The 13,784-nt window shown below is 46.6% G+C and overlaps 1 protein-coding gene and 1 long non-coding RNA gene across 2 annotated transcripts; one reads left to right on the top strand and one right to left on the bottom strand.

Moving 5' to 3' along the window:
* Positions 1-4,158: 4,158 nt before the first annotated feature.
* Positions 4,159-5,630, bottom strand: LOC116922688 (97 kDa heat shock protein). Its single transcript, XM_045170693.1, has 5 exons — positions 5,490-5,630; positions 5,324-5,424; positions 4,928-5,260; positions 4,563-4,857; positions 4,159-4,481 (listed from the first exon to the last, which is right to left on the bottom strand). The coding sequence occupies exons 1-5, from the start codon at positions 5,628-5,630 to the stop codon at positions 4,251-4,253; spliced, it is 1,101 nt and encodes a 366-aa protein (XP_045026628.1). The 3' UTR covers positions 4,159-4,250.
* Positions 5,631-12,390: 6,760 nt separating this feature from the next.
* Positions 12,391-13,677, top strand: LOC123470567. The gene is made up of 3 exons (XR_006644291.1): positions 12,391-12,500; positions 13,486-13,589; positions 13,658-13,677. It is a non-coding gene; the product is annotated as an uncharacterized LOC123470567 (long non-coding RNA).
* The last annotated feature ends 107 nt before the right edge of the window (positions 13,678-13,784 follow it).

Here is a 13,784-nt window from a genome sequence, read left to right as displayed (position 1 = left end):
TACTGAAATGGACTTCGGATGGGGAAGCTATCTGCAGCAGATGTAAGACGGAGGGACACATCGGGAGAGAGTGTCCAACAAGAACAAACGGTCAGGGAGGCCTGAGGGGTCGGACGCCGGACGGACAGGTCGTATGCTACGGGTGTGAAGGGATAGGACACATACGTCGCGACTGCCCGAGCTCCCAGCGAGAAGGAGGGGCACCACAACAGCATCAGCAGGTGCGATTCGCTGGAGAGGGTAGGCAAGTAATTGGTCTAGTAGGGACACAGCATGTAGACCCGGAGGTAGTAGCATGGCCAATTCTGAAAATCGACATCCAGAGGATGGTAGTACTGGATGTGTGGTGCTGGGGAAAACGGGTGGCTGCCGTGATAGATACAGGGGCGGGAGTGTCCGTGTGTTCGCCCAAATTAGTAAGAGAACTAGGGATAACAGTGAAACCATGGCGCGCAAATCGTCTAGTATCAGTTGACGGCAAGGAGATTCAACCGGGAGGAGCCGCAATGCTGTCAGTATCAGATGGGAGGATGACCGTTGAGGGGGAGGCTTTGGTTCTGGACGGCGACATCGACTTACTTCTGGGGAAGGACATGTTGGAAAAACTTGGAACGCGGATGAAGATTGGGGCGCTACCGGAGATCTTCATTGGAGACACTGCCATGGGAGCACCGGTGGAAGAGATGACGGAGGAAGCACCGAAACTAGTAGTCCAGAATGGATGCTGGGTCCCACCCCGATCGAGGAAAGTGGTCGCAACTCAACCACTAGATTTGAATGGGTTTGGCGAAGGTGCACTGGTGGAACCATCCCAAGCATTGCAGAGGACGAAAAGGGTGTCGACGGGTAAGGTCCTAGTTAGCGGAGTGGGAACAATCGGACAGATGGCGATAACCCACTTATCGGACCACAAACAATGGATCGAAGAGGGGACGGTGTTAGGAATAATCGAGCCAGTGACCGAAATCAAGGAGGGAGACACGCCAGTAGCCGTCACGACAGCAGAGGCAGAGAAGAAAGCGCACCGAGAGCACAAATTTGACAGCAGGATTGGAGAAGGATTAATGCCGACAGACAGAGAAAAGATCCGAGAAGGGTTAGTGGAATATGGCGACTATTTTTCGTGGCCCGGAGACCAACTAGGACTGTGTACGGCAGCAGGGCAGACAATAGAGGCCAGGGGAAAGGACATCCGTGACCGAGAGGCTGAAACTAGAGAGACTATACCCCTGGACGAGGAGGTGCAAGAAGCTCGAAATGAAAGGGTGGACGATCAGGTGCGTCGATCGACACGAGTCCGGATGCCACCGATACGATACGGACAAATGCCGCAGGTGGCAGTGGGGGCTTTTCTCCTTCTGCTAGGACTACTAGGACCGCGGATGGGGGAACTTTTCCCACCTACTCAACTGCGGTCGGTAGACGACTCAGTAGACGACTCGGAGAGGGAAAAACGAGCGGCGGAACATCATACATACCCATTCGAGCAATGGGGTGTGGGAGCAGCGTTGTTCATGGCCAGTGTGGCTGTGTTCAGCATCCAGTGGTGCCGCGGGAGAAAAGGAGACGTTAATAGGGCCGACCTTCGGGAACGCCTACGGATAGTGGAGGAGTTCGAAGAAGAAGAAGCTAAGAAGCGACGTGCGCGGCGGTGGAGTACCGCCGAAAAAATAAGGATGATGTTTTTTTTTGGGGGGGTGTCATGTGGCCTATATTATGTACCAATGTTCCCGGTTTTCTTTCGGTATATCTTTTTTTGTAATGTTTGTTTTTTTTTAGTAATGCATTCGGGGACGAATGCAGCTAGAGGAGGGGATGTCACGTGGTCAATGACCACGTTATGTGATCCGGTATGGAATGCTACCGGACGTGTGACGTCAGTGTTTCCCCCCCATATATAGTCCCCCTTGGTCGTGTATCAGTGAGCAGTCTTAGTCTTGTGAACCGTCAATACAACGTACTGTTACACTATTCTAATCTTCTTTCTGTTTAAGATTTCACTTTTGTCTGTATGAGCCTTAAGACCTGAATTGGAATGTCAAGATGGTAATTCATTGAGATAAAAAAATTGCATTTATATTTCTCCTATAGCCTAAAATAAAGTTTACCTGCTACCAGACTTTCAAAAAAGGTTTGAAGCAAATTTGGTGGTTTAACTTCTCCGGCAATGAGATCCCTAATGTTAACGTTTTTTGGGAGAATATTGCGGGGCGTTTCCAATATCAAATTGCGAAACATGAAGGCGACTTCTTTTACCTATAAATTAATTACATGATATTATTAAACTAAAAATCAACTTACGTTTAGAAGTGTTTTTACCTTGTAATCAGAACTTATGTTCGCATCAAAAGTTGTCAGTAAAGCCTTGTCGACGCTCAAGTCGGATTTGAAAATGATTTGTCCAACGCCTTCGACAGTGTGATTTATGACTGTTACTTTGTCACCAAAATAGCTGATCAATTTCTCTAATACCTCACACTTACGCACTCTACAAATACTATTATAATCCAAACCAAGTTCGGATAGCAGCAATCGATAGTGTTTTGTGATATCTTTCACACGATGAACCTCTTCTTCCTTCATGATTTTTTCTTCCAAAAAAGCTATAATTTTTTGCATAGCGTTTCCCTAATGCTCTTGTTTAAAACCCACTTGGATTGATGTTCCTCTTCTCGTTTCTTTACTGCATTTTTGGCTGCAGAAGCAAACTTTTCCGGCACGAATTATGATATTTTATTTCTTTAGAAACGAATTGCAAATTCGATTCGAGATTCCCTATCTTTCTTACTATGGCTTCATCGTCGAGGATTATGGCGTCATTCATTATACCGATCTGAAAACATAAAAAATTATTAATTATTATTATTGTTATTAATAATATAAAGGCAATTTATGAATTCTGTTACTTGAATATTTTCTGTCGAGCAACTTGTAAGACATTCATTTTTCCCATTATGTTCCTTTCGTACTTTATCACAAAAAAGACAGCGATTTAAAAAAACGCCAGTTCTTGTATTGCTGACATTAGGCTGTTTCCCAGATCTTAAATTACGTGCAGGAGTGTTAGAATTGCTTTGTGTTGCACAAGCTGTTTCTGCATCTACAAAACGTAGGATAATTCTTAATGGAATAAGCTTTAAATAAATGTTTATGAAAATTACCTGGAACGCTTGAAGAATCTTGAACTGCACTTGCACTTTCACTGTTTTTATTGCACTGTTTTTCTTTGGCTAATTTTATCTGACTGCTGGAAACAGCAGTGAATTTACTATAACAGGAAGAGTGATAGCTCTGGGTGTCATCAGGAGTTTCAGGTAGGTTTAATCCACTGAATTTTGAATTTGTTCGAAACTTGTAAACAAGTAGAGCATTTTTACATTTCAAAAGTTTTTCGTCATCAAACATTTTTATCTTCTCCGTACTCGCAGTATCAACTATGTGAATCACACATATCTTTTCTTTATTTTAGGGAGTCATTTTAAAAACGAAATACACTTTTACACGAACGCTGCCAAACTTTACAAATATATATAAGTAAAAAAAAATTATGGCGTGAAAAGATAATTATATCGTAAAAAGATATATGAGTTGCAGTTGTAAAAAATTGTAAAAAAATATATATTTTCGAATAAGGCGGGTGGGATGCGGTGTTGCCATTGTTAAATAAATACGTCTGACAGGACAAATCTAGCAGTTTAACTGATTCTGTTTCCTATAAAACGGCCAATAATTACGTTTGTTCTTATACTATAATTATCAGGAGGAACTGGGCTATTTTATGGTGTTTTTGGTTTATTTGCCGCTAAGTTTGACGAAAACAGTCAAATTGGCCCAATTTCAAAACGTCTGTTTGTCCCTAAAACGGCAAAAAAAAACGTCTGTTCGTACAACCTAAGAACCCAGGTAGCACACAGACTCTGTTTCAGGTCTGTTACAGATCTGTTTTTGAGAGTCTGTAAATTGTTTGTAGTGTCCCACTTTTACAGACTGTCACACAGGTCTGTGACAGACCTGACTTACAAAATCTGTATAACAGGTTTGTTACAGACCTGACTTACAAAATCTGTATAACAGGTTTGTTACATAACGCGTACCACAGTCTTTGTACTACCAACTGTTTACAGATCCGTCGTTTCAATAATACAAGTATACAACTCACGCGATTTAAAATTTGTATTCAACACGCATTTCATTTTATACACCACTTACACATGATTGTCCAAGCAAAATTATGTAAAGCTTTATGAAATTTAGCAATAGTTTTCAATACGGAGCGCCCATCCGATATAAGTTGGTGATGCACGGCCAATTAATTTCGCATGATGGAGTCGGGACTGCGGTCCGCGGATCAATTCTGGGAGCACTATTGTTGAGCCGTTGGCAGCATCCTCTGGCTTGCCCGACTGTGCAGCTTCAGCCGGTGGGGCAGGAGGCTGTGGTTTGGGTTTGTTCAAAACTGGATTCATGCTGCTTTCAAAAGCCTGCAAGGAAATTTAAATGCATGTTAATTATCGTGACCTAAGAATTAATCGTGATGAGGTAGGGAGAGGGGGATAATTTACCTGGTGTTCGCTATGGAAGGCAGCGGCTTTAATAGGCAAGTCCTTAGTCTTAAGAGTTGCCTTCACACGGCTGATGTTGGCATCCAACCAAGAAACTTTTTCAGCAATTGCTAGTTCCAACTTCTTTGCTTCTTCGGGCGTCCAGTGATCGTAGGCTGCAACACCGCTATTGTAAGCAGTGTACGCTTTCTTGAAACGATTCAACGAAGCAGCAAACACAAAAGGACTCTTTCGGAAGAATGTTAGAATCTTGGAGAAAGGAACGCTGTGAAACTTGGGGAATACTTCCATCTCTCTAAAAATAAATGAAATATAAAAGATCAGCGACTTCAATTACCGATCGACAAATTAAAAGATAAACTTACCCGTGCTCAACGTCTTCGCCGCTCCAATTCAAGTTGATTGCATAGGGCTGAAGATCGGTAAGAGAGAATTCACGGACCTTGAAACTGGGAGACAGCATGGCAGCCATAATAGCAGCGCCACGGGCAACGCATTCGACCTGATTCAGAGTTGTGGAGGGTGGTTTGCCAAAGACCTGCTCGATTAGTGATTTGACAGCTGGGATACGAGTCGAGCCACCAATAAGTTCAATCTCAGAAATATCTTCCTGTTTCAGTCCCGATTCGGCAAGACATCGTCGCAATGTTTTTTCAACTCGTTCGAAGAGAGGGGCGCAAAGCTCTTCCATGTCGGATCTAAAAATATTCACATGAAACGACTTGATGACACATCAAAGAAGTATTTTAGCTTATATTTACCTTTTCATTTTTGCAGAGAAATCTCTTTCATCGATCAGGCATTCGACGTTAATAGGAAGGGCAGAGACGTTCGCAGACATTTGACGTTTCAATTTATCAACCTAAAAATATTGAACGTTATATTACTTATCTGACAAGCGCGAATGATTGTTATGTATTTTCAAACCTCAGCTAAGAGACGAATCCAGGAACGCTTGTTTTTGGTCACATCGCTTCCTGGCTTGTTAAATCCTTGTGCCAATTGATGAGCGATGGCAATATCGATAGAGCGACCTCCCAAGGCAGGATCGAAGGTGCAGGCCAACATCTATACTCTATAAAAATATAAGGAAAAATGTGGGAGGAATTTTTGGGTCTCTAGAATGTGCTCATCCTGTGATTGGCTGTAAGTTGCCGCTGGCGTTGGGAGGAACTGGTGGGATAGGACTTTGGAAGACTAGATGCGTAAAAGGTGGACGAAATCGTGGAAATTGACAATTTTTCAGTCCATGGGCATTTAGTAGGACGGGTGGACGAGACAGCATGTGAGCCGACGGACAGGGACAATAAATAGGTTGACGGCCAACTAAAACGGACATTTTGTTGGGCAGTAAGTGGGTTGACGGGCAGAGACTGTGAGGAGGATGATAAACAGAGGCAACGATATGGTCGACGGGCCCCCTACAGTGGTTATTTTTGCTGATCGATTGTTGATCGACGGGCAAAGAGGTGGTTGACGGGCAGAGAGGGGGTCGACGGGCAAAGACTGTTAGGGATTAGATAGCCAGAGGCAATATATAAGTTGACGGGCAACTTCATTGGGCATTTTTGTGGGCAGCGAGTGGGACGACGGGCAAAGACTGAGTGATTCGACGGGCAAATACAGGCGAAATTTTGGCCGGCAGTGATTGGGTCGATGGGCAGAGACTGTGATTGAGTCGACGGGCAGGTACAGGGATTGGGTTGACGGGCACAGACTATGAGGGGGCGGACGGACAAGGCAACGATAGGGTCGACGGGCAACTACAGCGGGCGTTTTGGCGGACAAAGAGTGCGTCGACGGGCAGAAAGGGTGTTGACGGACAGAGGCTGTGAGTGATGTGACGGGCAAAGCAAGCAAGTGGATCGACGGGCAGAAGCAAAGAGTGGGTCGACGAGCACCTACAGCGGACGTTTTGGCAAGCAAAATAGGTTGACGTGTAGACTATGAGGAGGAGGACGGGCAACTAGGCGGACACCTTTGCGGGTAGAGACAGTGAATGGGTCGGCGGGCAAAAAATGGGAACACAGAAAGCTTAAAGAGTAGACGGGCAAAAATTAACCGTTAACAGTATGGCAGAATTAAATGGCGAAAAAAACGTTAAAAATACGCTAGCGCCACCTATCTCCCGGCCCTGGACGGGCCCAAAGTTACTAGTCTAGAGATAATAGAATAAATGTTATTGCACAATGGATGAAGTTAGGATGAAGTAATAACAATAAAAATGTATACCTTCACTTTGCCTTTGTGGAATGCTGAAATAGTGTAACAGTATGTTGTATTGCCGGTTCACAAGACTAAGACTGGGGGCTTGATACACGACAACGGGGGACTATATATGGGAGGGGAACACTGACGTCACACGTCCGGTAGCATTCCATACCGGATCACATAACGTGGTCATTGACCACGTGACATCCCCCCCTCTAGCTGCATTCGTCCCCGAATGCATTACTAAAAAAAACAAACATTACAAAAAAAGATATACCGAAAGAAAACCGGGAACATTGGTACATGATATAGGCCACATGACACCCCCCCAAAAAAAACATCATCCTTTTTTTTTCGGCGGTACTCCACCGCCGCGCACGTCGCTTCTTAGCTTCTTCTTCTTCGAACTCCTCCACTATCCGTAGGCGTTCCCGAAGGTCGGCCCTATTAACGTCTCCTTTTCTCCCGTGGCACCACTGGATGCTGAACACAGCCACACTGGCCATGAACAACGCTGCTCCCGCACCCCATAGCTCGAATGGGTATGTATGATGTTCCGCCGCTCGTTTTTCCCTCTCCGAGTCGTCTACTGAGTCGTCTACCGACCGCAGTTGAGTAGGTGGGAAAAGTTCCCCCATCCGCGGTCCTAGTAGTCCTAGCAGAAGGAGAAAAGCCCCCACTGCCACCTGCGGCATTTGTCCGTATCGTACTGGTGGCATCCGGACTCGTGTCGATCGACGCACCTGATCGTCCAACCTTTCATTTCGAGCTTCTTGCACCTCCTCGTCCAGGGGTATAGTCTCTCTAGTTTCAGCCTCTCGGTCACGGATGTCCTTTCCCCTGGCCTCTATTGTCTGCCCTGCTGCCGTACACAGTCCTAGTTGGTCTCCGGGCCACGAAAAATAGTCGCCATATTCCACTAACACTTCTCGGATCTTTTCTCTGTCCGTCGGCATTAATCCTTCTCCAATCCTGCTGTCAAATTTGTGCTATCGGCGCGCTTTCTTCTCTGCCTCTGCTGTCGCGACGGCTACTGGCGTGTCTCCCTCCTTGATTTCGGTCACTGGCTCGATTATTCCTAACACCGTCCCCTCTTCGATCCATTGTTTGTGGTCCGATAAGTGGGTTATCGCCATCTGTCCGATTGTTCCCACTCCGCTAACTAGGACCTTTCCCGTCGACACCCTTTTCGTCCTCTGCAATGGTTGGGATGGTTCCACCAGTGCACCTTCGCCAAACCCATTCAAATCTAGTGGTTGAGTTGCGACCACTTTCCTCGATCGGGGTGGGACCCAGCATCCATTCTGGACTACTAGTTTCGGTGCTTCCTCCGTCATCTCTTCCACCGGTGCTCCCATGGCAGTGTCTCCAATGAAGATCTCCGGTAGCGCCCCAATTTTCATCCGCGTTCCAAGTTTTTCCAACATGTCCTTCCCCAGAAGTAAGTCGATGTCGCCGTCCAGAACCAAAGCCTCCCCCTCAACGGTCATCCTCCCATCTGATACTGACAGCATTGCGGCTCCTCCCGGTTGAATCTCCTTGCCGTCAACTGATACTAGACGATTTGCGCGCCATGGTGTCACTGTTATCCCTAGTTCTCTTACTAATTTGGGCGAACACACGGACACTCCCGCCCCTGTATCTATCACGGCAGCCACCCGTTTTCCCCAGCACCACACATCCAGTACTACCATCCTCTGGATGTCGATTTTCAGAATTGGCCATGCTACTACCTCCGGGTCTACATGCTGTGTCCCTACTAGACCAATTACTTGCCTACCCTCTCCAGCGAATCGCACCTGCCGTTGCTGTTGTGGTGCCCCTCCTTCTCGCTGGGAGCTCGGGCAGTCACGACGTATGTGTCCTATCCCTTCACACCCGTAGCATACGACCTGTCCGTCCGGCGTCCGACCCCTCAGGCCTCCCTGACCGTATGTTCTTGTTGGACACTCTCTCCCGATGTGTCCCTCCGTCTTACATCTGCTGCAGATAGGTTCCCCATCCGAAGTCCATTTCAGTATCGATCGGTTATCCGACCGATACTGTTGACTCTTCGCTCTTTCTCCTTGCTGTTCGGCTGCCCCTGATGCGTTCCTCAATGCAACGGCTCCCATCAGTCCCTCTAGCAATTTTTCTAATCGATCCATTCTCTCATTTCCCGCCGTTGGTGTTTGTTTTCCGACCACGCCCATCGCCCATTCCTCGTGTCTTGCTCGGGAAGTCATTTCCTGATACCGCTTAATTTCTTGAAGGAATTCGTCACATGAGTTGGGTTTCAAACTCCAGAGTTTCTCTAGTAAACTTGGCTTGAGTCCTCTCCATAGATGCGCCAATCTCGTAGCTTCGGACATATTCGGGTCTACTCTGCGGCATAAATCCAGGATGTCGTAAAAATACTCGATCGTGGATTCTTCGATTCCTTGTTTGTGTTCTCTCAGTTTCGCTTCATTGAATCGATTCTGATTGACTGGCTTGAATTACTCCAACAGCTGTGTTTTAACTCCTGGTACAATTGGCGGTCCTGCATCATCCTCCCATTCGGCTGCTAGTTGTCCCGCGGCCTCTTTGTATGAGTACCACTTCTGTGCTGCCCCGGACAGCGACAGCTCCACGTGGTCGCGAAGTTCTTCATCTCCCCATCGATTATATCTCCCGATTCTTTCGTATCGATGCATCTACTGCACGACGTCTTCCCCGTCCTTCCCCCCGAAGGTGGGTGGGGATTGGAATTTTATCTGTGCGGCCATCGCGTGCCTTGCGCCCACTTGCTGTTGAGCTGCTCTGAATCCCCGGATGTAGCTACTGATATTCGACGATCTTCTTCTCAAATCCGTGAAATCCCACTCTGGCTGCTCTTCTCCGTGTTCTCCCGATCCTTCTTCCTCTTCGGCGTCCTCCCACCGCTCAGTTTCCTCCTCACTGAATGTGAGATGATACTCCTGCCGAACGGATGCCGGTCGCTGCTCCTGTTGGGGTTCGTTAGCCCCGTCCTCTATTTCTCCTCGCTCTTCCGTTCCGCTTTCCCTCAACGGTCGACTGCGCGTCCTCGCCCGCCCCTGGGATGCACTCCCGATCTCGGGTATACCCCAACTACCCCGTGCCACGAACCGTCCCCGAGCGTCTCGGATTCTCTCCCCGCTCCTTACGTCCTCCTCTCCTATCATCTACTTCCTGCAATCCTCGCACCGCTGTTTCTTGCCGAACTCTTCGGCTCCCGGTTCACTTCTCCGCTTCTTGCCAACAACTTTGGCTCACGGTTCACTTCTCCGCTTCTTGCCGAAAACTTCGGCTCACGGTTCACTGCCCCGATTCTTGCCGAACACTTCGGCTCACGGTCACTTCTCCGCTTCTTGCCGAACTCTTCGGCTCACGGTTCACTGCCCCGATTCTTGCCGAACACTTCGGCTCACGGTCACTTCTCCGCTTCTTGCCGTACTCTTCGGCTCACGGTTCACTGCCCCGATTCTTGCCGAACACTTCGGCTCACGGTCACTTCTCCGCTTCTTGCCGAACTCTTCGGCTCACGGTCACTTCTCCGATTCTTGCCGACCACTTCGGCTCACGGTTTACGCTATCCACTTTCCCTCAATGTACCCGTCTGCCCCGCCTTGAACCTTTTCACCGTTTTCCCCCCGGCGTCTCTCCTTCGTTATGCTTCCCCCGATTGCCCTACGGTCGGAGCCGTGACCCCGTACCCCAACGATTTAAGGTGCTAAAACCAGTTGGGTCGTCGACTCTCAGGGGTCCCTGACAGCCACCGCCTCCGTAGCACAGAATCGAACAGAAACACAACCACAAAAGAGACTTACCGGAGGTTCTGCATCTCCACCATGTAACAGTATGTTGTATTGCCGGTTCACAAGACTAAGACTGGGGGCTTGATACACGACAACGGGGGACTATATATGGGGGGGGGAACACTGACGTCACACGTCCGGTAGCATTCCATACCGGATCACATAACGTGGTCATTGACCACGTGACAATAGCAACCTGCAAAGCCGAAGAACCAAAATCAACGAAAGCGACATGACGGGCTGTTCGGCATTTGGCAGGTCAGTGGAAGTGCGATAAAGACCATATGCTACTGCAGCAGCGCTAGGCTCATTCAACAAACGCAAAACCTTTACATAAAAAACGATTAGAATGTTTTCAAAAAATTTAGCACTTAAAAAACATTTACCTGAAGATCGGCGATGATCCGTCAACTCCGGCGATGATCCGCCAAAGCAGTTTGTCCTGACGTATTCAAGAACTTCTGCTGTTTCAATAAAAAGCGGAATTAGTGCCCCTCGGCAAACAAGATGCAGGAATAATTAATTAAGCTGGCAACCCTACTTACATACTACATACTACTCCCCCAACTCACACCCCCTTAGTTTCCATCATATGCTCTTCAGACTTCAGTTGATTTTTAGTTCCATAAATCAATACTTCCAACATGCCGAGTGGGAACCAAGTGGAAAAGCGCAGCAGGAAACCAGCCAGTAGGTATTCACCGGAATCTGAACCAAAGCGTAGGAATATTCCAAACAATCCATCTCCCGAAGAACCTGTATATAACAAAGGTTAATATATTAAATTGCTGTTATACAAAAAGACATTCAATCATGATTAATCAGCGTAATTTCCCCAATCTAATGGTATAAGTTTTATCCTTGCCGCTTGGTTTGACAAAAGCCGTCATTCACGCCGACTTTGACGACGCGTCACGGGTGAACGCGGCCGATGTCAGCCGACAGAGATTGGTTTTATTATTGGTGAGAACCCCATCTATTGATAAGAATTGTCAAACCTTTTGCCCTTAGGTTTGACATCACTTGACAGCTGTCTCTTAGTCTATTTGTATTTGTGTGCGGCAATACAAATTCGTTAATTTATCGTGTATTTTGTGTCGTGCTTCACAACAATTATATTAAATGAGTTTTTAATAACGATCTGGGATAACCAGATAAGCTTGTTGGCATCTTTCTCTTTATCAAAGAAGAACTCAAAGTGTTAGGCGAATATACTAGAATTGTGTTTATATCTTTCCTTTTTGTTACGGCAGAATTAAGTCGGAGACAACCACAATTGTCTTGTGGGCGTTGTCGGGCGTCAAGAATAACTCTAAATTAGTTTATAAACATAATTGTTAAACAAACTATAAATATAACGAAATATATGCGAAAAATAGTTTTAAATCGAATGGCGCATGGAGAATGTCTGAAATAATGATACTTTTCCAAATAGCTGGAACTATTGGTCCAAATTTAGTTCTATCAGTGGTCTTGTGTCTACAGGAATACTGAAGTAGAGCCGAATGCATTTGAATCAAATCATTCGGCATTTCAAAAAAAAGAAATGTTTACTAAAATCTTCGATTACTTGACTTCTCTTTTTCGCGGCAACGGTGCAGAAAGTGTCTCGAACGTTACTGAAAAATCATTCCCCGTCGCTCGAAAACCAACCGAGTCGAACCAGAAAGGCACATTAACCATAGATAAAAGGGGCCTTAAATGTAGTGGCTTTGACTGGGATTATCCAAAGACTGTCTGGCTAACAGTTCTATCAATCCCCATGACTGAGGAAACTAACATTCCCATGACTGAGATGGGCAGTGACGAACCAAAAAATACACAGCTTGTCCCAGATCCGGAAGAAGTCTTAGACGACTGTGGTTCGGGAATAGAAAGATTCACTAGGATGATCAATTTTACATTGGGCGTGCTTGTCTTCTTTCTCCAGGTATAAATTTAAACACATAAAATGTTTTTACTGTTTGTGGTTTCTAATTTCTTGCATTACTTATAATACTATAGTTGTTGTCGGAAATTCCGACGGACGAAGCTCACAGCCATCGTCCGGGTGCCAACCCTTTGGCCGAAGAAGGCTAGACTCAGACGAGTCACCCTCGGTGGAGTGCCGCGCTACCGAGGGTAAGGAAGTCCATTAGCGGAAGCAAGTGACTTAAGATGGCCTACGGCTCGCAAGAGCCGTAGTATGGAGGCTGGAGCTCGTGACTGTGACATTGGAACTAGCTGAGGTCTTTTCCATATATATGGAGACACCTGTTGAGGGTGAAAGGAACGACGTGAGGATTGAACTCGTTGAGGTGGAGCCTGCAGAGTTCATTCCGCCAGAATATAGGTTAAGTTCCCGCATGGTTATCGAGAAGTTTACTGATCGATAACCGGTAATCATCAGCAGCGGTAACCTCTATTCCAGGATCGGACGACCGGACAAATTAGACAACGGTGTAGTTTTCTGTGTATATAAGGGGCCGTCGTGCCATGTTAATACACTCACTTTTCTCACCGAACTGCCCGTGTCAAGTCAAGTCATTTCCTGTAACCCGTTGTATTTCAGAAAAGGTCAGAAGTCCGCCTGCCGCCGCCTCCTCCGACGTGCCAGCCCGCGACCGAGCCGCCATCCGGAGACTCCTTTCCACCGCTTAAGAGTAATACTCTGCGGCCGTTTACCCTGTTAAGCCCGATAAGGCATAACAGGATTGACCATGCTCTAGCCCGACAAAGGCGAACAGCCGTCGTTTGACTTACTAGCGCAAGCCCGATAACGGTGAATGCAGTAGTCGTTGAATAAAGTGCTACGGCACCAAACAAAAGTTTACCCGAAAGAAAGGCACACAGTCTGGCAGGCTCACCCCCGTAAGACCCGACTGACCTTCTGCGCCAGCAGTAATCTGGCCTTGCGGGATAATCAATCCTGAAAGTTGTGGGCCTTACTTATTTCAACAATGAATGTGGATATAGACCCTACTGGCTTCTTAGTTGGCATCTACCTCGTTATGCTCGCAGCACTGGCGATATTCGAAAAGTAATTTTCGTATTTATTTTCGATTGCGTCTTCTTAATAAAATGGGTTTTTTCCCCCTTGATTTTTAGGGTCAGGAGTATTGATATTGTTCGCTGTTTGACTTTATTCGCGATCTTAGATGTCACCGTCTTTGGGCCGTTCAAAAAGTCACTTTCTGCCTTTCACCACTCTTGGTTAAAACGTCATCCTGGCCAA

Source organism: Daphnia magna, linkage group LG3 (genome assembly GCF_020631705.1).
Source record: "Daphnia magna isolate NIES linkage group LG3, ASM2063170v1.1, whole genome shotgun sequence".
Classification (NCBI taxonomy): Eukaryota; Metazoa; Arthropoda; class Branchiopoda; order Diplostraca; family Daphniidae; genus Daphnia; species Daphnia magna.
This window is presented reverse-complemented; position numbering and strand designations above follow the sequence as displayed.

Bases quoted from the DNA above. Each gene is read 5' to 3' on its own strand.
- LOC116922688 (XM_045170693.1), bottom strand. From the start codon at position 5,630: ATGTTGGCCTGCACCTTCGATCCTGCCTTGGGAGGTCGCTCTATCGAT. The intron at 5,261-5,323 runs GTAAATATAAGC...GAATATTTTTAG, and splicing joins TTCTCTGCAAAAATGAAAAG to ATCCGACATGGAAGAGCTTT. The intron at 4,482-4,562 runs GTAAATTATCCC...ATTTCCTTGCAG, and splicing joins CCTTCCATAGCGAACACCAG to GCTTTTGAAAGCAGCATGAA.